This window comes from Colletotrichum siamense (genome assembly GCF_013390195.1).
Source record: "Colletotrichum siamense strain Cg363 chromosome Unknown KSG_Cg363_contig09, whole genome shotgun sequence".
In the NCBI taxonomy this organism is placed as follows: Eukaryota; Fungi; Ascomycota; class Sordariomycetes; order Glomerellales; family Glomerellaceae; genus Colletotrichum; species Colletotrichum siamense.
The window spans coordinates 4,308,349-4,332,925 of NW_023501022.1; the positions used below are offsets into that span (position 1 = coordinate 4,308,349).

Genomic DNA, 24,577 nt, shown 5'->3' on the forward strand with positions numbered 1-24,577 from the left:
CAAGTTACCATCACCGGCTCATTTTCACTATAAAAATGTTCTGCCAGAAATAAGGATATCACTGGCTCTTACCGTTAGATACCTTGCATTTTCCTTTTCAAGTTGCCATAACCTAATTTAAACGGCTATATCCAGGCCCTCACCCGTATTTCTACCACATTATGTATCTTCACCACGCACTCTGTATGGAATACCAGCGGCAGAGTTGCAACTTAGTTTGAGCCACAAACAATACACTAATAAAGGAATTAAAACGTAAACAGGTCTGTTTTTAGTCGATATCCTCATATCTGGGCAGAATTCCACGTGTTAGGAGTCAGATGAAAGCTATAACTCCCGACGCGAGTTTGCTCCAATCCTCGGCGAAATCAAAAGTTTTGAATCTCATAAAATCCAAGTCAACAATCCGTGGTTGATTATTCGAAGGAAAAACCTTCTAGGTCCCAAATATCACAATGCTTAATAATCTTACAATCCGAAGTGATAACATGTCCTGTGCCTTTTACCTTTCATAACTGTTTGAAAGTGCCTTCATATCCGTAACGCTTGCTGTCGTTCTTTCCTGAACACACAACGCACACGTCTTCATGTAATCATGTTCTCTTAACAATCCTGCGATGCCTTTGTGGTGTATCATTTCCCATCAGATCCCTGAAACCAATATTCATGAATCATACGCTTCACCGCCTTAAACCTTGCGATAAGGATCCGAGACCGAGGAGCCGCGGCTGGCGTCGCCAACAGGGTTGAGGGGGATCGGGGCATGCACACCTCTCTTGTCATCCTCTACCACAACTTGACGAGGCTGGCGACTGCGACGGAATTCACTGATAGCAGCAACCAGAATCCAAGCCACGCCGAGAATGGCGGCGAGTACAGCGTAGGCGATCTTGAATTCTCTGGGGGAGTTGGAAATGTACAGTCCGAGACCACCGTTGATAATGCCGAGCGGGATCAGAAGACGGCCGATGATGAGATGCAGGTAAGACCAAAATTGGCGACGACCGTACTTCTTGAACTGCACGTGATGGATGTAACCGAAAATGGGCTGGAAGAAGAAAATGGCCAGGAGGACGAGACCGATGATAGGGTGAAAGTTGATGGTGCTGATCTCGAACTTGGGGAAACAAACGTCAGCAAGGAACATCGATGATGAGGGGCATGAAAACACTCACCAGGCTGGTGCCACCAAGTCTGACCATCTGAGTCAGCTGAATACCCAGGGCCGCTGCTGCGATGTAGAGGACGAAGCCGGCCATCTGAATAAGAGCATGCACGATCCAGCCAAAGCGTCCAGGGACGAGTCTCATCGCAACCGAGCCGACGGGAAACACGATGACGAAGGCGATCGTGGCAAGAACTCCGTGAATCCTCCGAATGTGCATCGCTTCTGTGATGTTGAAGCCTACGAAATTGCCAAAGTTTCCACCGAAGCCATTCCCATTGCCGTTGCCATTTCCATTTCCGTTGCCGCTACCCGGGAAATTTGGGAATTGTTGGGCCGTCGCTATTGAGGCTGGTATTGTGTTAGTAGAAGCTACCATACGATTAGAGTGACCGGAACTTACCCAGGACCACAAGGCCGAATAGTGTGAGTGTCGTCGTGCTCATAATGTGTCTTACTCTTTTGCTTTTTCTGCTAAAAGACCAATAAATTCAAATATCGTTTCTTTCTGTTCACCAAGAAAAGTTCTGCAACTTTGACAAGATTGCAAGAAAGCTCAGACTCGAAATAAAGAAAAGAGGTCGGGAAACATTTGACAGGCGGCGCTTATCATTTAACAAGACTACCATGGCGGCGGCGCTATCTTGTCTTGCAAATCCACGGAGCTGTGCTTGGGGATGTGCGAGCACGGCCACGGAACGGTGACCGAGTGACCGACGTGGCCGACAAGCCAATGGCTGAGCCGCCGATTTTCAGATCTTGGCACCTGGGCAGCGCGCACGACCTACGCGTGATGGTGTCATTGGTGGCCGTGACAGAAAGCATGGCTCATCTGCAGCGCAGCGGTGGTCGATCCGAACTTGTTTCCTCCCAATGTCTTCCTGTCGAACTGCGGGTGCGTTCGAGGCGTCAAGAGGATGCCAAGACAGGGATGCCGGGTGTGGCTGAGAGGATCTGAGGGTTCAAGCCTTCCTGTCTCTCGCGGGCACGTCCTCATCTGTTCGTGTTCGTGCTTGTGCTTGCTGACAGGACAGGAAGGATTCTGACAATTTTGTGATGAGCTGAGGGAAGCAGGGTTTCATTGCTGAGTGAGCTGTTTTACAGCTGCCAAGATTGGTCCGTCTGCGGGTTTTCTGTCTGTTGTGATGCCTGTGCATGACGCGGCCGCGAGGCTCGAGTCAAATTGATGTAATGAAGGGACCCTGTGGTTGGTGAAGCCGTCGTTGCGGTTGTGCATGAAACCCGGTTCCTGCAGCAGTCGGCGAAACGGAGCGTCGATGGTCTCACACTGGCTTCTGTTAGTGTCTTTGCCGCTGGTTAGCTATGTGTCCTTATCACAAGCAGTTGGGGGATCGACGTTGGGATTTACCCGGGACGCCGTTTGGGTTCTTTGATACATTATGCTGTATTAATCTGGCGGCGGCCTAGCCACACATTCATGTCTAACTACCTCCCGATGCATCGGGTTCATCCCGCTGAGCGCTCGCCAGTTGGCTTTGCAGCCCACGTTTTCCGACCTGCATCGCCCGTTCAATCTCCCGTTCTTCCTCCCGCAGCCGAGCCTTGCCCATTTCGAGGCTCCGCTGCTGCCTTCGTTTCTGTTCCGCGACCTTGTCCTCATGCTCTCGCAGTGCCTTTTCTCTCCGGTCCCTGGCTTCTCTAGCCTTCCGCGTAGTCTCATCTTCTTCCGCGGTGGTCTCGCCCTCTGGTGGTGGGTCCAGGGTCTGGATGTACGCCTGAATAAGAGGATCTCTTACTTGCACGGGCAGGGAGATGTATCTGATGTCAACCAACAACTGTGGTGGCAGACGCGACAGATTCGTCTTGTTGTTTAATGCAGAAAGCGGTAATGACTTGAGAAGTGTGGCGAGGTCCGTTTTGAGCGTTGCTTGAGGCATCTTTAGACGATTGATATGCTCTCGGTACCACTTCTCGCGGTCTTTGTCTTTGACGTAGGGGTCCGTCATCGCCGGTTCCTTCCGATATTTCCTCTTGAACTCCTGCCAGTAGAGCTTGGGCGATGCCTTTTCCTGCAGTAGTGCCATGTAGGGTATCCGAGGGTCCTTCTTCTCTTCCTTTGCCCGAAGCTCTTTGATCTCTCTGATCTTGTCCTTGGACCACTCCTGCCATGCGTCCTTCCTTGCTTTCATCGTGTTGAGGATTGTGTATCTCGGATCCTCAATGATGTGACCGTCTTCGATAATCTTCTCCCACGTGTTGTACGGGTTTATGTTGAAATCGTCCAAAAGATCCCTGAACAGCGCAACGGCGTCCTCCTGCGAGAACTCTACGCCCTCCGCGCCTTCGGGCCATTCGTCCATGTTTCCGTCATCGTATTCGCCGGGGTCAAGTCCGTACGCCTCGCCCATTGCTTGCAGTTGGAACGCAATGTCAGCCTCGCTAAACTCCACCACTGCGTCATCGGCTGCTTCTTCCGTGCGCTGGCGCTTGGAGTTGTGTCCATCCTCGCCGTCGTCGCCCTCAGCCTCGTCGTCTGTGACTTCGACCTCTTCGTACTCTGAACTGTCGTCATTGCCATCATCGGGCAATCCTTCACTGACTTCGCGAGGCTGTTTTGGTTGCGCCCCGGGAGTTCCCTCCTTGGCGTCCGGACCTGCGCTTGCGATGCCTGCCTTCTCGCGTATCCTGGCCTTGTCCAACTCGAGGATGCCAGGCATCAGCTTCTCGGGGATTCTCCAGTAACTGGCATTCTTGTCCGGGTTATAGACGAATCGGCGACTATACTTTGTTTCGACAAGAATCCAAGGCTCATGTCCGGGTATAGGAGTCTTTGACTTGGGCTTGTCTATGGGTTCCGGACGCGGGCGCCCGTTGTCTCTGCCCCCTCTACCCCCGTGACCGAACCCGCCACGCTGCGCAGCGGGTGGCTGGTTCTGCGCATTGTACTGCGCCAGGTATGCATTTGCAACGTTCGGATCGGAGAGCTGCGGGATCGTCTGGTATTGAAAGAAGCTCGCGGAGGCGGACGGCGGCGCGGATGTTTGAGGTGCAGCGGCAACGGCGTCGGGCGCACTGGGTCTTGTGTATGTCGATTCTTTCGTTTCGGCGTTGTAGTAGTACTTGTGTCCCGTCGGCGCCGTATGCTCAGTCCATCCGGGCAGAAGAGGCGGCAATGGAGCGGCGTTATCTGACGGCTTGTATGTTGACCTGAGCATGTTGAGCAGCACGGCGCGCAAGCGCAGCGAATATGGTTCCGATGTTGATGAAGAAAGCGATTGTTGATTTTTGAAGGTTGATGGCTGCCCAGGAACGAATCAGTGACGGCGAAACGTCGGGTGCCGATAAGATAAGGTCGCCTTGGAGCTGAGGAAGGTACGGATAGCTCAGCTAGCTGCCCCAGTGACCCCTGCATCTCCGAACCGTCGCAGCTCGGCGAGTGACCAGCTGTCGGATTCTCCCAATCAAATGCTGAACGCCACATACGATACGCAGAGCACCCCCCTTGATGTTCGTACCAATTCGATCAAACTAGGGGACAAATCGGTCCGGAGGATCTGCAGATTGATCAAGTGACGGTTGATAGTCTCTGGCGCTTTGCTTGCAACTGGATTGTGTCTACTGCCGTTTCTGTCTCCGTCTCCGTTGTCTCTTTCGTTCACTCCTGCCTTTGTCTGGTGTTGTCGATGCTCAACACACTGCTTCGCGCCTGCAGAGGGTGACTTTTCACGATGGCGCCCGGTCGTTCTGCATCAAGCGGGAATGCTGCGGCATCCGCATTCTCTCGTTTCTGGAAGGTATGTTTGCCTCTAATTACAGCGAGTTTGCTGGACCTGTTTAACTCGAGTCTCAGAGAACCCATGCGCCAGACTACCTGGGTTTCGCCATTCTGCTTGGTACCTGGATGCTGGTAGGCCACAACGCGACTGGTTGCGCCAAAGAGCTTGTTGTTAACTTTGTTGACTCAGATGCTTGTCTTCCTCGAGCCGTTCCACCGCATGTTCTTCATTAACGATCTTCGCATCTCTTATCCCCATGCAGAAGTTGAGCGTGTGCCTGTGTGTAAGTTCAACTCAATTTCTCATCTATTTGTGTGGTGTAATTGACCAGGATTGCAGACATGAACTTTGTTTACGCCCTCTTCGTGCCGCTGGGCGTTCTAATTATCTACAACCTTATGACGAAGGCTTCACCTCATAAGCATGAGGTTACCTACTTGAGCCTTGGTATCTCCGTCATCATGACCTCCTTCATCACAGACCTAATCAAGAACGCTGTTGGCCGACCAAGGCCCGACCTTTTGGCAAGATGTAAGCCTGCCGCTGGCACCAAGCCCGACCTGCTTGTCACCATCGACGTCTGCACAGAGAAGGCCCATCACCTCCTACATGATGGTTGGCGGTCCTTCCCCTCCGGTCACTCGTCCTTCTCCTTCGCTGGCCTCGGGTTCCTCAGCATTTTCCTCGCTGGCCAGCTGCACATCTTCCGCCACAACAGCGGCGGCCGTGATCTGAGCCGGGCGTTGATCTGTCTGGTGCCCCTACTTGGGGCTGCCTTGATTGCCATCAGCCGGTGCGAGGATTACCGACACGACGTTTACGACGTATGCGTGGGATCTCTGCTAGGATGGGTGGTTGCGTATTGGAGTTATCGACGACACTGGCCTAAGTTGACTGCGAAGGAATGTCATGAGCCTCATCCATACCCAGGTTCGGAGCCAAGGGCAGGCTGGAATCGACTGCGTGACGAGGAGGAAGCTGGGGATTCACGACCCGACGTAGGCTATGAATTAACCCAGCTAGACAGCCAAAGACGCTAATCACAGCAAGTAGGGTCCGCCGTAGAGTTCGAATGATACAGCATCACTACCAACAGCATCAGCATAGGCATCGAAACAGCGCCAGCCAGCAACGCATCTTCTCACCAACCTTTGCATTGATTTCGTGCATCCCTGCCTTGGATTACTTGCGTTGCCTTTATTGCCTTCATCATTGTCATTGTTGATACTATCTTCGCCTTCCTCGTTTGCGTTGCGCTTCCATCATATATCTGCCTTCACGGTTTGGTCTGTTGAACATGTCACATTACTGGATACATAGGGATACCATGGCTACGCATATGCACTGGCATCAATCAGCCTGTCTGGGGTTTGGGGCATCAATTCTATTGGTACATCAGGGTAAAGGGCATCCATCACGCCCAATCTATGTTTTGATTCTCATCATGCCATTATTTGTCCTCCGTAGACTCATCCTTCGCCAAGTCGTGCTCCTTCAGCAGTTCCTTGATCTCCTCCGCTGTCCAGAGGCGGTGGTAGATCTTGCCATCTTCCGTCTGGCCGACCGTGGCGAACTCGACTGTGGTGGTCGATTAGCAAACGAAGAACACCATGCAGTATTCGAAAAGAACTCACGCTTCTCAGCACTCAACTTTGTCGAGTCCATGGTCTTGCTCAGAACCTTGACCGCCATACCGCATGCCTCCTTCAGGGTGCAGTCCTCCTTGTAGTCCTGCTTGAGCAAGCTCTCAGCGCTAGCTCTGTTCGCACCAACGGCCGTAGCCTTCCATCCACCGTAGTTGCCTGAAGGGTTGCTCTGGTACAGCTGGAATTGTCTGCGGGGGTCCCAGCCGGCGTAGATGAAGGAAACACCGAACGGTCTGAGACCACCGTGTTGTGTGTAGCCCTGCTTGAGGTCGCAGAGTCTTCGGACGAGCTGTTCGCAGGGGATATCTTCGTTGTAGGTGAGGAGGTATCTTTGGGCGGCCTGGCGGGCATAGTTGATGAGAATGTTGGCATCGGCCGTCATACCAGCAACGGCAGCAAGCATGTTGCTAGAGAAGAGGTGGGTAAGTTAGTTGCTGCTATCGTAATGCCGTCCTCCAAAGAAAAAGAACCCAGGAAGCAAAGTTACATACTCGTTGACGATGTACAGCTTCTCGGCGGATGTGTCTTGCTCCAACAGCTTCGACGTCACCTTGCGCTCTGCAGCAAGAACGATTCCGTCCTTGGCGAGGATGCCAATGGCAGTGCCGGCGTGGGAGATGGCCTCGAGCGCATATTCGACCTGGTAGAGACGGCCCTCCGGCGAGAAGATGGTTGTCTGGAGACATTGTGTAAGTTTGCTGCTTCACCTTTGAATCGGTAGGTCTGCGGGCATAGCAGAGCAAGGGAAGAGCGGGGAGGGGCCTTACGCGGGAATCGTAACGACGAGACATGGCGGGCGACTGGTCAAATTGGCATCAACAGTATCCGGGCGGTGTATTTGCGGTGGCAGCGGACTCGTGGTGAGGCCGACGAAAATGGATTTGTTGTGCGGCGGAATGTGTTGTTTGTCGATTGGCAGGGAAGGCTGTTGCTTTGGGTGCAGCTTGAAGCTCCAGGCAATCGATGCACGCGTTAGCTCCTGTGTTGCGCCTGCCCAGCCAGCCTGGACCCCAGCTGAGGTAAGAGCCAGCCCGGTGCAGTCGGGTACTTTCCACTTCGTACCTCCATTTGGGATTGCTGGCCCGAGCTTTTGCCGGGCGCCAGGTGAGCACAGGATTCTTACCTCATCGAATGGTGGCTCACCGAAGTGGAAACTCACCGAGCCGGGAAGAACATCAAGGTGTGACGCCGGACCAAGCTATATCCTGCCTGAGGCAGAAATGATGCCCCCCGCCATTAGCAAAGCGCACGGCTCGGCTGGCGAGCTGCTCCTTCTGCACCTCAGCGGAAGGCCCAAGCCAGCGGTGCTGATTTGCTTACCTAACAGCGCAAAGAGTGGAGGCGATTCGGCATTTTCCCTCCAACCTCGCGCCGTTTTATCGCATCTACCGCCAGCCCACTCACATCCACGCCCGTCACCTCCACCTTTGCGCAAGCTCCCTTCTGCTCTCCCACACAACAGAAAAAAAGCGGCACGCGAACACCTCAACGCCCACTTCCAGACTCTGATTCGGCTGTCGCGAACTGTGTCGCGCGACCGCTGCTTCTTCATCTTGTGCTCGAGATTCTTGTGACAGACCGCTTCAGACAGGATCCGCGTGGCCGGCGCTCGCTTCTCGCGTTGAGCAACAGCATCCGGGGCATCTGTCGCGGCGCGTGGTGGATGGGTCACATATCTTTAGTCCTTCTCGCTGTCGTGAAAAAATCAATGCATGCCTAAGAGAGAACACCACTGCTCCTTTTTGTACCAGCAACCAGAGTAGACGGAAGCCCAATCCTTCAAGCCATACCTACCTGCCTCTCCCCCCGCCACAGCCGACCGTACCTACCCTACCTACCTACCTTACCTTAGCAAAGGGAGACGCACGGCAAGAAGCCTTCCCGCCGTCGACAAAGCGAACATGTCCGGTAAGTACTGCAGCTTCCGTCGCGCAGCCCCGCCCAAACAGCCAACCACCCCTCGCACCTTTCGCACTTTCCAAACCCCCAATCCCTCCTGCCTGGTACACTTCGCGTTGCGCCTCAGCATGATCATCGACAGTCACTAACAGATATGCCACGCAAAGGAGAACCGGAGCCTCGCCGCTCAGTGCGCGCGACCAAGGGCCAGCACACCAAGGCCTTCGACGACCAACCGATCGAACCTCCCAAGAAGCGAGGGAGGAAGAAGAAGCAGGAGGAGGAGCCCGAGGAGGAGATTATCCGTTGCGTCTGCGGCGCGACCGAGCAGGACGGCGACTCTGAAGAGCCCTGGATCGCATGCGACAAATGCACTGCGTGGCAGCACAATGTTTGTATGGGTATGAGTGTCTTCACGGAAGACCTCCCTAAGAACTACTACTGCGAACAATGCGCTCCACAAGATCACAAGGAGCTCCTGGCCGCCATGTCCAAGGGCGAGCGCCCCTGGGAGGCCCGCCGCAAGGCCTACGAGGACGAACAGAACGAGAAGAAGAAGAAAAAGAAGAAGGGCGGCAGGGCTGGCAAGCGTGCCAGCGATCCCAAGGAGGACTTATCGCAGGACGCCAGGAGTAACAAGGCAGAAGACTCTCCCGCTCCGTCGGAGACCAAGGAGAAGAAGGAGAAGAAGGACGGCGCAGCGAAGCCATCCACCGGCAAGCGGAAGGTTCGCGACGAAGAGAAGGATACGAAGGTTGGTTACAACTCGTCCAGATCGCAAGGCCAATGTGCTGACTTGGTACTATCACAGGTTTCCAACCAGAAGATGCGCAAGCTTTCCGAACCCGAGGCTGCAATCGTCAATTATACCCCGCCGGCAGACCTGACTGCCAAGATTACAGACCTCCCGGACGATCGCAAGGGCTCTGCGCAGCTGCTTCAGAAGGCCCTTGTCGGCGTCCTCACCGCTGCCGTCAAGGACAAGAGTGTTACTTTGCCCAAAGATGTTACTGTTGCGGCCAAGGCCGAGCGTTTGGCTCTCGAAATCGAACGTGCGGTTCATGATACTCACGCCGACCGCAGCCACTACGCTCAGCAGGCCAGGGCACTGTACGCCAACATCAAGATCAATGCCGACTTGACCAAGCGTCTTTTGAAGCGCACCTTGTCTCCGCCCATGCTGGCCACCATGAGCGCCGACGAACTGGCTACCAAGGAGAGGCAAGATGCGAATGCGCAGCTGAAGGCCATCTCCGAGAAGCAGTCCATTCTGATCACGGAGGAGGGACCTAGGGTGCGCAGAACACACAAGGGCGAAGAGGTTGTCGAGAATGAGTCCTTTCAACAGTCTGACGATGCTCGCTCATTTATCAGGAGGCCTAGCGCTCGAGATGGTGAGGCAAAGACAGATGGGGAGGCGGACCCTCATAGTGGGCTGCAAATTGACACGCACGGCGCTCGGCACTCGCCCAAGCATCCCGACTTTGACATCAACAAGGTCTTCTCGAGCGTCAAGTCTCCCACCGGAGGCCATATCCGCCGGCCCTCGGCGCCGCTCCACGGACCCGGCGTTGATCCCGATGTTGACAGACTGCTTCAGGAAGAGACGGACTCCCCGCCATACTCACCCACGGACGAGACAGACCCGGACGTGGTATGGCGAGGCCATGTTGTCATGAGCTCAATCACCGATTTTCCCGCAGCGGCCAAGTTTGTCGCGGGAGCGAACCTGGCGAACACCATTGGCCTACCATGGACGAGTTTGATCCCCAGGAGGTTGACGGTAGCCGGACGCATAGATGAGCAGAAGGCGATAGAATACCTCTGCGGTCTACGCTACGCCGACCAGACCGACATAGTGGTCGTGGCCTTGTCGCCAGCTTCTGAGGCGTCCCGGGGCGACTTTCAACAGCTCTTCAATTACTTTGTAGGCAAGAAGCGATACGCAGTCATTGGGGATAAGGGCTTGGCCAACGTCCGGGACACGTATCTAGTTCCCGTTCCGCCAGGCGAGGGCAACTTGCCCGAGTTTATGCTCAACTTTTCGGACAACGTCGTACCGCCGAAGCGGACAGAGCCGATGCTCCTGGGCGTGTTTGTGTACAGGAACAACCCGCGACAGGCACAGCCAGTCAGCGCGACCAGGTCGCCGGTCGCGAACTCACCCACGCCGACCCAAGCTGGTTTCCCGGCGAGGCATCCTTCGATATCTGGCCCGGCCTTTTCGCCGACTGTTCCGCAAGGACCGTTTGCGCAACCTGGTCTTCCCGCGGCCGGTCACAACGGCCACGCACCGCAGCATCCTACGCAGGGCGCGCATCAAGCGGTGCCTCCGAACCAAGCGCCGGCGGGCTACACCGCGGCAAGAGGGCCGGAGGCCGAGCAAGACAGACGCCAACGTGAGGGCCAAGCCCTGGCTCATGAGGTATTAGGTCCCTTGGTCAATAGCAGGACTGTTCCCTTTTTGATGCCACATGCTCATGCAATGACCCGGACAGAATGGGAAGTGATCAAGGGCATTTACGACAGAGACCCGAAAGCCAGAGAAGATTTACAATACTTGAGCCAACTGCTCGAGAAACAGCAGCCTGTCAAGGCCGGCGACGCTCCTGCAGCCGCGGCGCCTCATGGAGTTGCGCCGTCAGCATGAGCGCGCCGTGTTCATGCGTCTCCGGAGCATGCAACAACTGGCGTCTATGCGGCTGCCACGGTACATAGTTCGTTTGGAGTTTTACTGTTTGAAGGACAGCTTCTACTTGGGTTCAAGGGGTGGAGATACCATTCCCAGCGAGGGAAGAGAGGCCTGGAAAGGCAGAGGGTTTTTTTTCTTGCTAGTACTGTTACAACTATCAATTCTAGGCAAATGGTTCTATTCCGCCAGTTTGAATGTGAAATGTTGACGTGTCAGAGTCGCCGCAAAGCCAAGTCGACCGGTGCCATTTCAAGGCTTGACACTGGCTCACTGCTGTCTCATTGGATGAAACACATCATTGGCTGTAAACAACAGAGTTGCGACCATAGCGATGAAAGACCATCAAGAGACAATGCCGAAAAGACCGTGAAGACGATGAAAGCTTCGAGGACTCTCTGGGAGACCCTGCCAAGATGTCTCATCTCGGTCATCTCCAGCGCTGGGGACGTAGCGAGTCAACAGCCCGGCAAGGCGTTGTACAGTCTCCATTGACTCACTGAAACGGACGATACACTGTGGCAATCTCCCACCTCCCGATGCTCAAGCTTCCCTGCTCTAATTCCCGTTATAACCCCCGCCCTTTCACTGCCACCTGGCTGTGCCAGAAACCAGTCGCGTCTTCAGCCACAGTCGACAACATACTAAGCTCCAAGCTAGCTACTGGCTGCTCTTCTGCATTTCAAGCCGTCTTTGCCCCACATACATGACGACAAGTGCTACATGGGGATCTTTTGGAGCAGGGAAGCGTTAGCAAACAAGCAGAGAACAAGCATTCTATTTAAGGCTGCGCGCCGACTGGGTCCGGCACCGCTTTTCTCCTTTTGGGGTGCATAGGGACCATCGCTGTGCATAGGCTTTATAATTTACGTATCCCCATTTCAGAACGCTTCGGTCGCTTCTTTACTGCAACTTTCCTCATCTTTCTCTTTGCTACTTCCGGGTAACAGCACGATTGTTTTTGTCAGTCAGCCGACGTGACGTCACCGTCATCATGTCCCACTTTCAATAACTCAAACGCTGACATCGAGATAAAGCAGATTTTCTTCACACCGAACCAATATCACCACAACACGAACATCACAACACCACGATGGCTTGCGGATCAACTTCTACCGGCCTCGTCAACCGCAACGGCCCTGGAAGCGCAGCTTCTTCCATCGTCGAGAGCATCGTCAAGCCTGCCGAGGCCACCGGCGGCAAAGCCAAGTGTTTCGAGGTATGTACACGAGAACAGATGGGCGTGGTACTCGGCGAAACCCTTTTCGTGGCCCGAGGGCCAGGTAGTGCAAAGTTCGCTGCCCGTGCTTCTTTTTGAGTAGCTCTAGATGTTCGATCTGCTCTCCCTCCCCGGCCTGCCCTCTGCCTCTGGGATACCCAGTACCCTCTGCTTTATGGACCTCCTCGGCCCCTCTTCCTCCTCTTCAAAGGCCGCGGTCACGGCGAGGAAGAGCTAAGGGTAAGCAAGCAAGCAGGGGGTAGGTCGGCAGGCAAGGAGCAGGTACAGAGCAGAGCACCAGAGAGCACGGCAGACATCAACACACAACGATAGAATACTGTACTAACGTCGAATTACGCAGTGTGACGGAGTAGAATGTTGCTGTATCCCGTATGTTTGCCCTATTCGACTTCATTTGCATTAGCTGACGTCGCTTGTTTAGAATCCCTTGCACTGTCATGTAAAGATGACATGTGACCAGACATGAATCATGGAATTGGACAACATGAGAATGCTAAATTGGATCGATGATACCGTTTTCTGGAGTCAGTAGCCGTGCGGAACTTTGTTTAGGCGTAATTTTTAAAAAATCAAGAGCATTTGGGCTTTGATTTGACTTGCACTTTCGCCTTATATGATGCCGTAGATGTGGTTGCATATCCACGCCTCATTAACAAACATATTGAGATCTCTCTAGTGTTACAAATAAACTGAGACCCGTCTGGAAACTGCTCTCATGCTGACTTTGCGCCCAGGTTTTTAATTCGAACGCCGCAAGTGGCCATAAAACTGCACCCGCAGGCTCCGGGCTCACGGCCGAAGACCCGGAAAATACCGCCCCACTCCCGGTCCGGGTGCCCCATGGGCAACCGCCGCAGCCTGCGGGGTGCTTGCCGGTGACCTCCTTGCTAAGCAAACCATTGCTTTATTATGCATATAGTGCCTTGCATTCCTATCAAAAGTTAAAATTTTTGAGCAACCCTCCCTCACTTCACTCTTCATCATCCTGGTGTCTGTAAAGACTCAACCTACTCTCAATCTGTGTATTCTCCTTTCCCGTCTCCTTCTCGTCTCCTATCGTTACCATTATTATACTCGTCCTCCGCTTAAAAAGCTGTTCCATTACAATAGCATAATTCACTCACGATGGCGAACCCTGAATTCAACAAAGCGACCATGCCCGTCATTACTGGATACGATCACATCTGGAGGGCGTATCACTTAGGTGAGCAAGACGAGACTTTATGGTGACCGCAGAGTTCTTTACAGAGCCGAGATTGGGCTCTTGCTATCAGGCCGAAAGACACTAATTTCTAGCGTACAGCCCTGTTGAAGCATTTAGGTACACCGGGGAGGCTGTTCACCTTTAGTACGAGATCCTGAAGGATTGTCACGATACTTCAACGATACGTGAGCAAGCCCGTATGCAAACTAAGCCATAACAGCGAAAGGAGGTTTTGGGACCGGCACCGAACAGGACCGTAAAAATGACGAGGACATTACGAAATTGATGTGAGTAGCATTGCTGTTGAGCTCCTTGATCGCATCATCCGGCCTCCTGATTATATGACTTGGATGCTTTCCCGTGCCACTCACTAACAGTGGACAGCGCTGAGTAAAACGCCATGACTGACATCTAGACTGTATAGCTGGAGGGGGCCAAGCGGACGTAACAGGCCGCCCAGGATGACGGCAACCGTGGGGCTATGCTTCCCTCTCCTCGGCTACTGCTGCCACGTTCTGCCGACGCTGGTGTGTTCCTCACTTCCACTCAGGATGAGGATGCGCCCAACACTTCCAGCTGCACCACTAAGTCCCCTCAGGTTCGGCCCCAGTCCCAGTGCGACATAGCAATCGAGACCGCCTTCCTGCCGCACCAGCGCATCCATATGAATATCAGACAAAGTGCTGTAATACTCCTGCGATGATGAACAACGGCAGCAAGCTGCCAGAAAAGATAGGGTTCATGAAAGTACAGCGGCCAGAGGGCCTGTTGTCCAATACGAAGGGTGTTGGGGGTGCACCAGAGGCGTCCCGCACCTATTTTCGGGTACTTCATATTGTAAAAAGGAGGTAAAGGGAATATACGATGCAGCTGCATGGGATCAAAGATGGTATCGAATAAGTTGGGTCGCAATGAAATTGTGCGTGTTGGAATCTGGTTATTTAACTGGTATAGACAACTGCCTAGTCAGCCTGACATAAATTCATGAACTGCCCTCCGGGGCCTTCTTGTAAGTTAGCTGCGTTGTTCGTCACCCGCGCGTGTCCTCATGCGATGTTTTCCACAACTGCACCAAGTTGACCACCATGTCCAGTTACTCTCACGAGTAGTACCTTGAAATGTGTCAACTTTGGATGCGTCTGATATCACACCAGCTCTCCAGGCAGAAGAGCTCCTGAAGTCTAACTTGGAGGTTGGGCAATACCATTATGCGCCTCCAGCCTCGGCGCCCAATGACAGGTTCTCCTGCCAGTGTCGGTGCCACATTCCCTTCCATGACTGCAAGATTATGACTTTGGCCCATGTCAAGGTCTCCGACAGGATTCCAAAATCTCGTCTGTTGTCCGCTCGAAATACTGTGGGATTTCCCCCTTAGCCGTAGGATACTTGTTTTTAAAGGTATGTTCTGTGCGACTTTGGCCTTTGGGCAAGTAGTGCAAGAGATATTTCACAAGCTCTTGCCAGGGCCGCTGAAAGACGCAGCCCCAGCATCGCTCTCCTAGTCGAGATGCATCTCTTTCAAGCTCGCGAGGCACCTTTTCTTAGCCTCAATTTCCTTTTCCTTGGCGTCATGTAACCGTGCCAGGGCCGTAAGTAAATTTTCCTCAGTATCCTCTGTGCGAGGTTGGACGCCTGAAGCCTGCTGTTCGGGCACCGGGCTCTCGTTCACGTTCTCATAGGGTACCTCTTCGCTCCCTGTCTAGAGAAACATGGCGTCTGCGGTAGCCCAAACCTCCAGCTCGCGTGCCGTGGCTGCCGCCTTCAGCTCTTCTGGTGTCATCTCTCCATCTACAGTCGAGCTGATCACTTCCGGGACTTTGGGGATCTCGATGCTGCCCAAACCTTCCAACAGGCGCTTCGCCTTGTCAACCTGAGCACTGATGGCCGCCGTCTCCGCTCTTGTTCGATCGAGGTGGGATTGCATCATCGCAATGGCAGATTCGCGGGCTTGGTGGGGTCGGTATTCGTTGAGGACGTGGTGGAAGTTGATAAACAGCGTTCTGAGATCTTCGACCTTGGCTTGGCCCTGCTACGGTCAGCGGAGGTCGGGCGTGCGGGAACATGGCAGAGGGCTTACATCGTCTGGCGTGGTGGCCATGACGCTGACCAGCTCGAGGAAATTCATCAGGATGGACTTCGCCATCTTCTTGAGCTCAAACGCACGGTCAAGGTGCTTGCCGTCCTTCTCCTCGGGTGGAGCAGGGGCAAGTCGCTGAATCTCGCCCTCTTCCAGCGACGGCAGTTTGTCGTCAAGCTAGACAGACGTTAGCTTGCAAAGAATGCGACAGCCGTCAGAGTCGCAACCCACAGTATAATTGGCCCCAAAAACCTTCCACGTGCCAGAAGCTGGCTCGGATGGGGGGTTCAGATTGATGAGCTCCTCTGGAATATTGGGTATGCGCGGCGGCAAGTCCTTTACGTCGACGCCATCCTTCTCAGCCTGGGCCTTGCGCAGGTCCTCGATGCGAGCCAACTTCTCGGGTGTAAAGTCCTTCCAGAAGGGAGGCGGGTTCGGGAAGGTTGCGGCCACCGCATTCTGCGATGGCTCCTCGGGGTTGTCGGCCATGTTTGCGAAAGTCGAGCGAGGTTTCTGAGTCGGCTTGGAGCGTGGGATGGATTCAATGAAGCGGGGTGGTCATTGTCTTGATTGTCTGAGAGACTGTGTCTGTCCACGTGTCTCTGCCTCTAAAGGCGGCGCAAAGTTGGAGGGATGAAGAGTGCCTTCCCAGGTCGACAAGGTTGGCTTTCAAGGAACGCGACTACCTCATGGAGCGCGCAAACAGGTCCGGCAGGCGCCCGAGCCACCAGGGTAGCGTCGGTAGGTCTTTCCCCCCATCCAGCTGATCTAATCCGGATGTGGCTTAGCGTCAACTGTCCCACCTTGTCAACTCCACGTCCCCAGCAGACAGCTGCGCTACGTCGCTCTGGCGATAATTAGCTTGCCGAACGATGATTTCATCCCCTTTCGATTCTTCAACGCCAACAAGCCATTGAGCACTCCCACCCTTATACCCGGCCCCGAAACTTTCCTGCGCGCTCTCAGGCGTCAGAAAGACGCACTCCTTTCATCATGGCCGACGTTCGTTCCCTCCTCCGTCAGCAACGCGCTGCTCGACGAATCGAACATCCCCACGCGGCATACTCAGATGCGGGCAAGCTCCTCTGCACACTCTGCCACGAAGCTATCAAGTCCGAATCTCTTTGGGAAGGCCACCTGAGAGGCCCAGGTCATGCAGGAAAGATCAAAACCCTCCAGCAAGCTGCATCGACCACCACAAATGGCTCGGCAACCGCGGACGCCGCCCCATCCAACAAGCGAAAACACGACTCGGACGAGGATATGCCAGAAGACGAAGACATGGCTGAAGCTGTGCGGAAGAAGAAGAGCAGGACGAATATGAGCACTCCGGCTCGCTTGTCCGCTGGCGAGGCGGATCGCGACCTGAAGGACGTGACACTGACGCCTCCGTCGCTGACTCGCCGGACATCGACAACGCCCGTTCAAGGCGTCGAGATCCAAATTCCCTCCCGACCTGCGACGCCCGCGCATAAGGACGGCAACTCTTCCAACTCCACTCCCCTCAACCAGCCTGTTGGCCCATCACCACTGATCCCTAGAGAGGCATCGCCCACACTGGCGAGAACGAAGGCGCCGCCCCAGCAAAACGGTACGGCCGCACCGGCTGAGGCTGCAGGCCAGGTGGATGAAGATGAGTGGGCAGCCTTTGAGGCGGATATTGCAGCTACAACAGCGCCAGTGTCAGAAGACGCGGTGATATCCGCCCCGGCAATGACTGCGGAGGAACACGCAGAGGCTGCAAAGACAGAAGAGGAGGAGCGAGAGAAACGCCGGCTTGCTGCGGAGAAGGATCTTGAGGACGAGAAGGAGGAGGCTACGCGAGCCTTGGAAGAGGAATTCGAGGATATGGAAGAGCTCGAGGCGAGAGTCAGGCGGTTGAAGGAGAAACGCGAGGCCCTGAGACACCAAGGAGATGCCGGTTCCGGTCCCGCCTCCAGCACTGTTGTTGCTGCCAAACCTACTGAGGCAGACGGAAAGGAGAATGTAAAAGCGAATGCCGAGGAGGAGGAAGAGGACGATGACGATGATGAAGACGAGGATGACTTCATGGGCTTCCGGTATCGCTCATGACATCCGGCGTCTAGTCTGAAGTCATTGCTGCCAGGTCATAAGACGGCGAACAGGTGTTTTCAAGCGGAAGGTCAGGGCGTCTTTTTGGTGTATAAATACTGTAAATTACCTTCTCTTCGGGTTGATAACATTGACGTCCTGTAATGCCTATAGGCACTTTGGGAACATTCAACAATTACCTAGCTTGCGCCGTGTTCATATGCTGATTCAAATCAGCGGCTGTGAGGACGGGCTTAGCTGTCAGGATACCAGCGGACTGTAGTGGTGGTTGAACATACCGATCTGAACTCCCAGATGAGGAATCGTTCTTGTTGTTGTTGGGGTGTAAGCCATTCAATAACCTAAACGCAGGCCACGCTAAAAGGGTGAAAGTGCAGAGATGGTCAGTAACGCCCTCATCTCATGTGCGACTCACATTGAATTTCAACCGACGGGTCTCAAGAACCTATGCATTACTATATCAAAAACTCCATCTATGAGTAAACATTACTTTTACAGGTATCCTCGGTCGTGGGGAATTACAATCGCCGACCCCTTATCCCCTTCCTACATCACTTCTTTCCAACAAAAAAGACGGACAAATGCAACCGTGGTACAGTTACTAGATCAGAACGCAACTGTCGCCGTCGGTGCGCGAGGGACATGCGCCGGAGCGGTCGAGGCCGCCGTGCTCTGGTAGACAGTCGCCGTGACGGTGTTGTAAACGGTGACAAAGGCCACAGAGATGGGGCACACCGAGTTGGAGGGCTCAGCTGTGAAAGTCGTCGTGGCGGTGACGGGAGGCTGAGGCGGCGTAGTAGGCTTCACGCAGTGGGTGCCGTCCCAGTGCTCGCAGTGGTGTGTGCTCGTAGTCGGCTCGGGTCCAGAGCTACTCTCCTGACCGCCGCTGCTCTGGGAAGGCATCTCGCTGGTGTGAGAAGGCCCAGGCTTGTCGCTGGTGTTTCCGGGCGGGTGTGTGGGCTTGACGGACTCGACGGTTGTCTTGATGGTTGTCGCAGAGCCGGTGAGGGTGACTGTCGTAGGCTCGTAGGTGTTGTTATCGGGCGTCTCTGACGGGCTATCACCCTCACTGGATGTGGTAGAACCGCCTTGGGTAGCTGTAGCAGAGCTGCTCTTAGAGTCGGTAGAGCTACCGCGATGAGGCGGCTTGGTCTCAGAGCTACCGTGTGCGTGAGTCTTGGTTTGGTCGTCGTCTGAAGGAGGCTGCGACTTGGTTGTGACTGAGCCGTCAGGCCTTTCGCTGACAGTCTCAGTGCAGGTGACTGTGACCGTCTCAGGTGGAGGGGCAGAAGAGCCCTGGCTGACGTAGAACGTCTCGGTAATCGGTGAGCGGGTGACGGTGAGGGTGAAGGTCTGGGAGGCTGTGATAGTCTCTCTGATCACCGGAGCAGTGGCCTCAACAGTCTCAGTCTTGGCAGTCGTAGTCGTAGCGGTGGCAGTGACTGTCACGGTGCTGGGCTCCGGCGCAGGCACACACGGGCAGGTGTTGGTGTCTGGGTAGGTGCGTCCTCTCAAGTTCTCAGGTCTGGCAGCGGCAATTGCAGTGAAGGAGAGGATGGCCGCGGCCACGACGTTGCCTTGACGAAGCATTTTGATGGCGAAGTGAGAATGGATGGGTACCTAAGGCAAGCTGAAACTTCCAGAAGAGGGTCGGTAAGACGAAAGGATAGCGTATAAGCTGCTGCGAGGCCGACTGGTTGTTGAAGGCTTGCTTGTTTGTTTTGTCTGAGTGAAGCTGTTGCTGTTGATGAAAAGAAGTCTCCATGAGGAGATAAGACTTCTTATATGGCAGTCGTTCAGTTGGATCATCCTCAAGGAGTATACAGCAGGCCTTGACAGCCTTGCTGAGATTCATGATTATCCATCATGGTGGAATGACGCTGCCCTGTATTGCGACCTAGCGCTTGACGAACAGCAATAGAGCTTGCCACAGCTTTGAGAGAACAGGAGACCAAATATTTCAGACGGCCTCAAGAGGGATGTGAAAATTGCGTCACATTTCTCTCAGCTACTGGACTGTCGCTCACTTAAGCCTTTGCCTGGTACCAAAAGAGTAAACCACAGAGCACTTGGGGGCAAAGCAAGGGTTTCACAGAACCAATAGTGTGTGTGGTCAAAACGTCCCAAGGGACCAGGGAGAAAACAATATTGAAGAAGATCAAAGCACCGGTATTGGGGTACACGTTCCAAGGGATGCTTCCGCTTCCACCCTCTGGCCGATGAGCCGATAAGATACGGCATACGGCACCGGCATCTTCGCACCGGGGACGACCACGACGATGGCGACGACGATGCAATACTGATGGATCAATCTATTTTCCGGTGGAGATGGCTTGCCAGGACAGAGTCAAAGACCGTGGTTCCGATCGAGTACGTACCAATAGGGTGTTCGGCGGTTGTCCGGTGCAAGAAAGCGATGGCCAGTTCGGGATGTTTGCAAGGTCCAGGTTCCAAAGGCTTTGCCGGGTCTCTTTTCCAACAGTCTGGAAATCGTCCCAAAGACTGCAAACTCGATGGAGACCTCGGCGCTGGCCGTCCCGTCCCGCTGTGGGGCCCGTCATCTCGGCATCTCTGATTCTCCGGGCTGCCGAGGCCGACCGCCTGCCCAAAGCGGGACGTCATTCCATCCTTCGCAATCTTGTGTTTTCTGCCAACCGCATCGCAATCAAAACACACGCCATCAATCAAGCATCTCGAGCCTAGCGTCTGGCTATCGTACTGCAGCACGAGGCTTTGGTGGCATAGCTACGTCCATTCTTTTTCCATGCGATTTTCTACTTGAAGTAACGACCTCCGACTTGCGCGCGCGCTCCCGACTGCTGCGCCCGCAACCACGCAACCGACGACGATTACGGCGACGAGGGGCAACCGGATCACTCGATCGTGATGGGTGCTTGTGCGTCATGCCTTGGGCGGGGGAACAAGGACGTCTATGACGAGGTGGGTTGCGTTGCACTTCTTCACCCACTTGACAGGGTAGTATGCAGCGGCGGCTAACTAGCCCTCTTTTTTCTCCCCTCTCCAGGACGAAGAATCACGACTCCTCTACGACGATCCGAACAACGTACACTATGGAAGCTTTGGCGAGCAGAGCGTAAACGGTCAGGAGGACCCGATGGAGGTGCAGCGAGAGACTGAGGCTCTGCAGCGAGTTGTGGCAAAGACATCCGAGTACGTACTGCGTCGTGCGTACTGCGCACTCCCCTCCGACGACGACCCAAGCTCCGGGACGGCGGGCTTGGTCTTCATGTCCCTCCCAGGAATGCTAACATCGGTCTTCCTAGCAACATGGTCGACATCTTCGAGATTGCCCCGCAGGATCACGCACATCGACCTGCACCGACTACGTTTGCGTATGCAGGGCAGGAAGCCCGCATCGTACGGTACCAGCACTTGTTGTCCAAACTGGATTCCAAGGATGAGACCCCAACAGGTGTCCAAGTGGATTGGCTTCCCCAGGAAGACGACACCATCGAGATGCAACGCGGCGTTCCGACCGTCAAGACAGAGTTGGACAAGCCCCTGGTTGGCACATTTGCAGATGCAGCGGCGGCCATGGCATGACATGCACCAGGTCATGAATCATTTCCCCTGCCCAATATCTGCTCCTGTTTTTGTTCCTGTTTTGCACTGCATTGTTAACCCACGGCGAGAGCGGCTATGCGTTTCCCCTTTTCTGGTTCTTGTATTGCTACTAAGTTTCGGATTGGTCGACATCGAGCCCTGGGTCCTGTCGGTATTACGGCAAACATGGGACGGACAGCTTGGAGTGACGACATTTTTTGCCCATGCTCTTCTTTTTTACCCCCTCGATACCCCCTCTTCGAATGCAGGCTATGCACACACAAACTCAACGCTTTTCAACCACAAAAAAAATACCCACACATACACCCATAGGACACCCACATTCTCTCACATATCGCTTCCTCTTCACTTTGTCAATCCCCTGTATTGGTCTGCCACCCCTGTATAAAACGCCTGGGCAACAACGAGGTTATGAGGAAAAGGTGGACACGATGGGCCCCAGAAACCCATGACTTAATCAATGAAAATTCCCTCCATCCCACTTTGGCGGCCCCCTGGTTCGCACCATGTCGGGCCAATGACTGCGTCTCGAAGATTCTTCAGCGGCAGGCCATGGGTTGACTAGCCCATTGAAATATGGCCACGTGCACCTCCGGCTGATGTTTACCTTTTCTAGTGTGGACCCTTTGGCAAGGGATGTTGCATCCTAGTCTGTTCCATGGTTGGAGGCGTAGCGTTCTTAGCCTCAATTCGGACCAGCATTCGAGGCTGGAGGGCAGGTTACGTCTTTATGGAGGGGAAAACAGGAGGGAAGCACTTGGAGGCTCACATATTCGCTCTGATGCCCGCCATTCAGGGTTGTGCGGGAGTCTGTGCGGTTCCCGAGTCTTATTGGCGGAGATGAGACAAGGAAATGGTGCCTTGAAGTGAAGTGGGATGGACGACATGAAGATGAGGGGTGGTTGCTGCGGCCAGATGGGGCGGCCTCCCAGTCCCCGTCCCAGTCCCAGTCCATCAAGCCCGATACAACCCACCTCGCTCTGTGTCGCCCGTCTCAGTCTCCGTCGCTCCCACACTAAGCCCTTCTTTTCTGCTCCTCCCGCTCCTCCCTCCACTTTGGCCTTGGGTCAGATGACAGGTACCTGTCAGTGGTTTTCTCTGGGTTATTCAACACCTGCAAAAGGTAAAAGGGGGGGGTAAAATCAAAGCCCCGGGGCCTATTCAGTACCGGGATTGCTTCACTGCGCCTGCCTCAACCACGACACTGATGACACGTGAGAAACGATGACGATGACGTTCCCTCGAAGACTAATAAACGGCCTTTCTCCATGCAGAAGGAGGGGTTAGAGCGAGGCATACCGCGGGCACGCAGCACAGCACAGACGAAGAATGCCTGCCTGCCTGCTGGACGAAGCCGACGGACCGCTCTTTTGGCCTGGCCTGGCCTGCTTTGCTCTGTAACTTGGCCAGATCGACGCAAGACCGTCTGCTGTCCTTCGCCTCTAGTTAACGACATGGCCTTCTCATTCGTCGCCAGAGACCGCTTTCTGCAACGCTTGCTTGCCTGATAAGCACGCCAAAACCTGCTGGATGGGCAGCTGTGCAGGAAAAAGTGGGAGGACCGCCTTCTTCGATCCCCTCAGTCGCGCGTTGAAAGGCAAGACCGCCTCGCCGCTTTGGTGTCATTCGACTTTCATGGTTGTCACCTGTACCTCTTTGGGCCGGGCTTGCGAGGAATGGATTTATCGTCGGCAGAGCATGATGAAGAAACGGTCAGCACCAAGGAGGAGCAGGAGGAGTCGGAGGAGGAGCCCGCAGCATGAGGCGCAAGACAGGTATCCGTTCTACTAAGAGGGGGCCCTGCAAGTTGTCCCTGTCGCCGTCTAAGCGGCGGGCCGGATTTCGCGACAAAATAAACGTAGACCAGCCTTGATTCTCTCTCTGCTCCCGGCGCGCGCGCACAGAATGTCCACAGTGACTGACACACTTCTTTTTGCGCGCGCGCGCGCACACACAAATTAATCTTACAGAATATGGCCCATCCTATTGATGATCATGATCCAACAGTAATACAATAGTTGCCAACCCAAATTTTCCACTTTCCACTGTCTTGAAATTTTGCAGAGAGAAAAAGGACCGTCCCGAGCGTAACCACACAGGAGACCAAAAACAAAATGTGAAAAATGCAGCGAATGAACGGCCGTTACGTGGTTGAACTTGGGAAAAACCCCCCAAGCTAGGGTTACCAGGAAAACCTCCTCTCCAGTCCCGCAGTGTCAAAGTCATACCTCTCTTTCCCCCTTCTTTTCTCACACCGGCATTCGACTCTAGGTTCCTTCCCTTTTCGTCGTTGATAGGTATCTCCCGCGTGAAGATCAAGGAGCCACTGATATAATCATATTAGCAAAGGTCTTGCGCGACTCGGCTTACCCCTGAACAACTTTCAACTGGACCCCCCATCTCACCCGCATGGGACCGAAAAAAGGTACAAAGCGCAATAATAATATCAGAGATTGAACAAAGGAAAAAAAGGCTACAGCAGAGGGGTAAAAAAAAAAGACGACGAAAATCAGAAAGAGGGCTTGGAACATGTCCAACTTACCAATCCTGGAAACCGAACTCCCCCTCTCTATATCGACCCAGCGGCCACAACAACCACGACGATCATATCGTATTTTGTCTGGTCCAATGCGATGTTTGCATCTCGTGGATCTGGCGCTGAACTTCTTGCATCTCGATACTTGTCCGTTCGATGGTCGCCTTGCGGTTTCCCTCGCGGTACCAGCGTTCAATGTCCCTCTGCATCTTGTCGACCCGGCGGGTTTTCTTGTCAATGTCGTAGCACAGCTTGCACTTGTCCGCCTCCTGGATCGTGTCGAATACCAACTTCAAGCCGCACGTTTCGCCTGTCCGGTACTCCTTGTTGCATTGTTGTTTGAACTGACCCCATCTCCAATACCCGCAAGCCCAGCGCGTTTGGTAGAAATAACACATCTTTTTTTCCTCTCCCCTCTCTTTTGCTGGCTGCTCCCGTTTCCACACCCTTTTTTGGTGTGTATCTTCGACTCGGTAGCCTCCCCCCTTTTTTGGTCCCCAAAAAGACGAGAGATGTCGTCTCCGGTTTTCGTTGTTCCGTTTCTTCGTTTCTTTTTCCTTCTCGTCTGCCGGTTTTATTCTCCTTGCGGGCCGGTCCGTGGCTGGCTAGCTGGACAAGGTAACTAGCTCGTACGTCGATGCAAAAGTGGTGGAGAACGTCGTTATGGAGGAGGAGTCAAAATGGTGAGGAGGAGAAAATGGAGGAGAAGCAGCAACGCAACCCGAG

At 54.1% G+C, this 24,577-nt stretch overlaps 10 protein-coding genes across 10 annotated transcripts; 4 read left to right on the forward strand and 6 right to left on the reverse strand.

Annotated features, from left to right (window-relative positions):
- Positions 1–688: 688 nt before the first annotated feature.
- On the reverse strand, positions 689–1,611 carry CGCS363_v013879 (Cytochrome b561 and DOMON domain-containing protein; the record flags this gene model as incomplete). Its single annotated transcript, XM_036645728.1, has 3 exons — positions 689–1,117; positions 1,176–1,516; positions 1,569–1,611. The coding sequence occupies 3 exons, from the start codon at positions 1,609–1,611 to the stop codon at positions 689–691; spliced, it is 813 nt and encodes a 270-aa protein (XP_036489025.1).
- A 996-nt stretch (positions 1,612–2,607) lies between these two features.
- Positions 2,608–4,341, reverse strand: dre4 (Pre-mRNA-splicing factor dre4; the record flags this gene model as incomplete). The annotated part of the gene is made up of 1 exon (XM_036645729.1): positions 2,608–4,341. The coding sequence occupies one exon, from the start codon at positions 4,339–4,341 to the stop codon at positions 2,608–2,610; it is 1,734 nt and encodes a 577-aa protein (XP_036489375.1).
- A 513-nt stretch (positions 4,342–4,854) lies between these two features.
- On the forward strand, positions 4,855–5,967 carry DPP1 (Diacylglycerol pyrophosphate phosphatase 1; the record flags this gene model as incomplete). Its single annotated transcript, XM_036645730.1, has 5 exons — positions 4,855–4,920; positions 4,977–5,033; positions 5,092–5,185; positions 5,242–5,726; positions 5,956–5,967. The coding sequence occupies 5 exons, from the start codon at positions 4,855–4,857 to the stop codon at positions 5,965–5,967; spliced, it is 714 nt and encodes a 237-aa protein (XP_036489192.1).
- Positions 5,968–6,352: 385 nt separating this feature from the next.
- Positions 6,353–7,339, reverse strand: CGCS363_v013882 (putative proteasome subunit alpha type-3; the record flags this gene model as incomplete). Its single annotated transcript, XM_036645731.1, has 4 exons — positions 6,353–6,480; positions 6,537–6,955; positions 7,040–7,224; positions 7,316–7,339. The coding sequence occupies 4 exons, from the start codon at positions 7,337–7,339 to the stop codon at positions 6,353–6,355; spliced, it is 756 nt and encodes a 251-aa protein (XP_036489373.1).
- A 1,262-nt stretch (positions 7,340–8,601) lies between these two features.
- On the forward strand, positions 8,602–11,097 carry BYE1 (Transcription factor BYE1; the record flags this gene model as incomplete). The annotated part of the gene is made up of 2 exons (XM_036645732.1): positions 8,602–9,201; positions 9,259–11,097. The coding sequence occupies 2 exons, from the start codon at positions 8,602–8,604 to the stop codon at positions 11,095–11,097; spliced, it is 2,439 nt and encodes an 812-aa protein (XP_036489374.1).
- A 4,182-nt stretch (positions 11,098–15,279) lies between these two features.
- Positions 15,280–16,146, reverse strand: MED7 (Mediator of RNA polymerase II transcription subunit 7; the record flags this gene model as incomplete). Its single annotated transcript, XM_036645733.1, has 3 exons — positions 15,280–15,606; positions 15,658–15,834; positions 15,889–16,146. 3 exons carry the CDS (start codon positions 16,144–16,146, stop codon positions 15,280–15,282), a joined length of 762 nt encoding a protein of 253 aa, XP_036489371.1.
- Positions 16,147–16,650: 504 nt separating this feature from the next.
- znf830 (Zinc finger protein 830) lies at positions 16,651–17,730 on the forward strand (the record flags this gene model as incomplete). The annotated part of the gene is made up of 1 exon (XM_036645734.1): positions 16,651–17,730. The coding sequence occupies one exon, from the start codon at positions 16,651–16,653 to the stop codon at positions 17,728–17,730; it is 1,080 nt and encodes a 359-aa protein (XP_036489372.1).
- Positions 17,731–18,336: 606 nt separating this feature from the next.
- On the reverse strand, positions 18,337–19,320 carry CGCS363_v013886 (uncharacterized protein; the record flags this gene model as incomplete). The annotated part of the gene is made up of 1 exon (XM_036645735.1): positions 18,337–19,320. One exon carries the CDS (start codon positions 19,318–19,320, stop codon positions 18,337–18,339), a length of 984 nt encoding a protein of 327 aa, XP_036489370.1.
- A 1,296-nt stretch (positions 19,321–20,616) lies between these two features.
- Positions 20,617–21,294, forward strand: CGCS363_v013887 (uncharacterized protein; the record flags this gene model as incomplete). The annotated part of the gene is made up of 3 exons (XM_036645736.1): positions 20,617–20,670; positions 20,756–20,901; positions 21,015–21,294. The coding sequence occupies 3 exons, from the start codon at positions 20,617–20,619 to the stop codon at positions 21,292–21,294; spliced, it is 480 nt and encodes a 159-aa protein (XP_036489162.1).
- Positions 21,295–23,919: 2,625 nt separating this feature from the next.
- CGCS363_v013888 (uncharacterized protein) lies at positions 23,920–24,249 on the reverse strand (the record flags this gene model as incomplete). The annotated part of the gene is made up of 1 exon (XM_036645737.1): positions 23,920–24,249. One exon carries the CDS (start codon positions 24,247–24,249, stop codon positions 23,920–23,922), a length of 330 nt encoding a protein of 109 aa, XP_036489376.1.
- Positions 24,250–24,577: the final 328 nt, after the last annotated feature.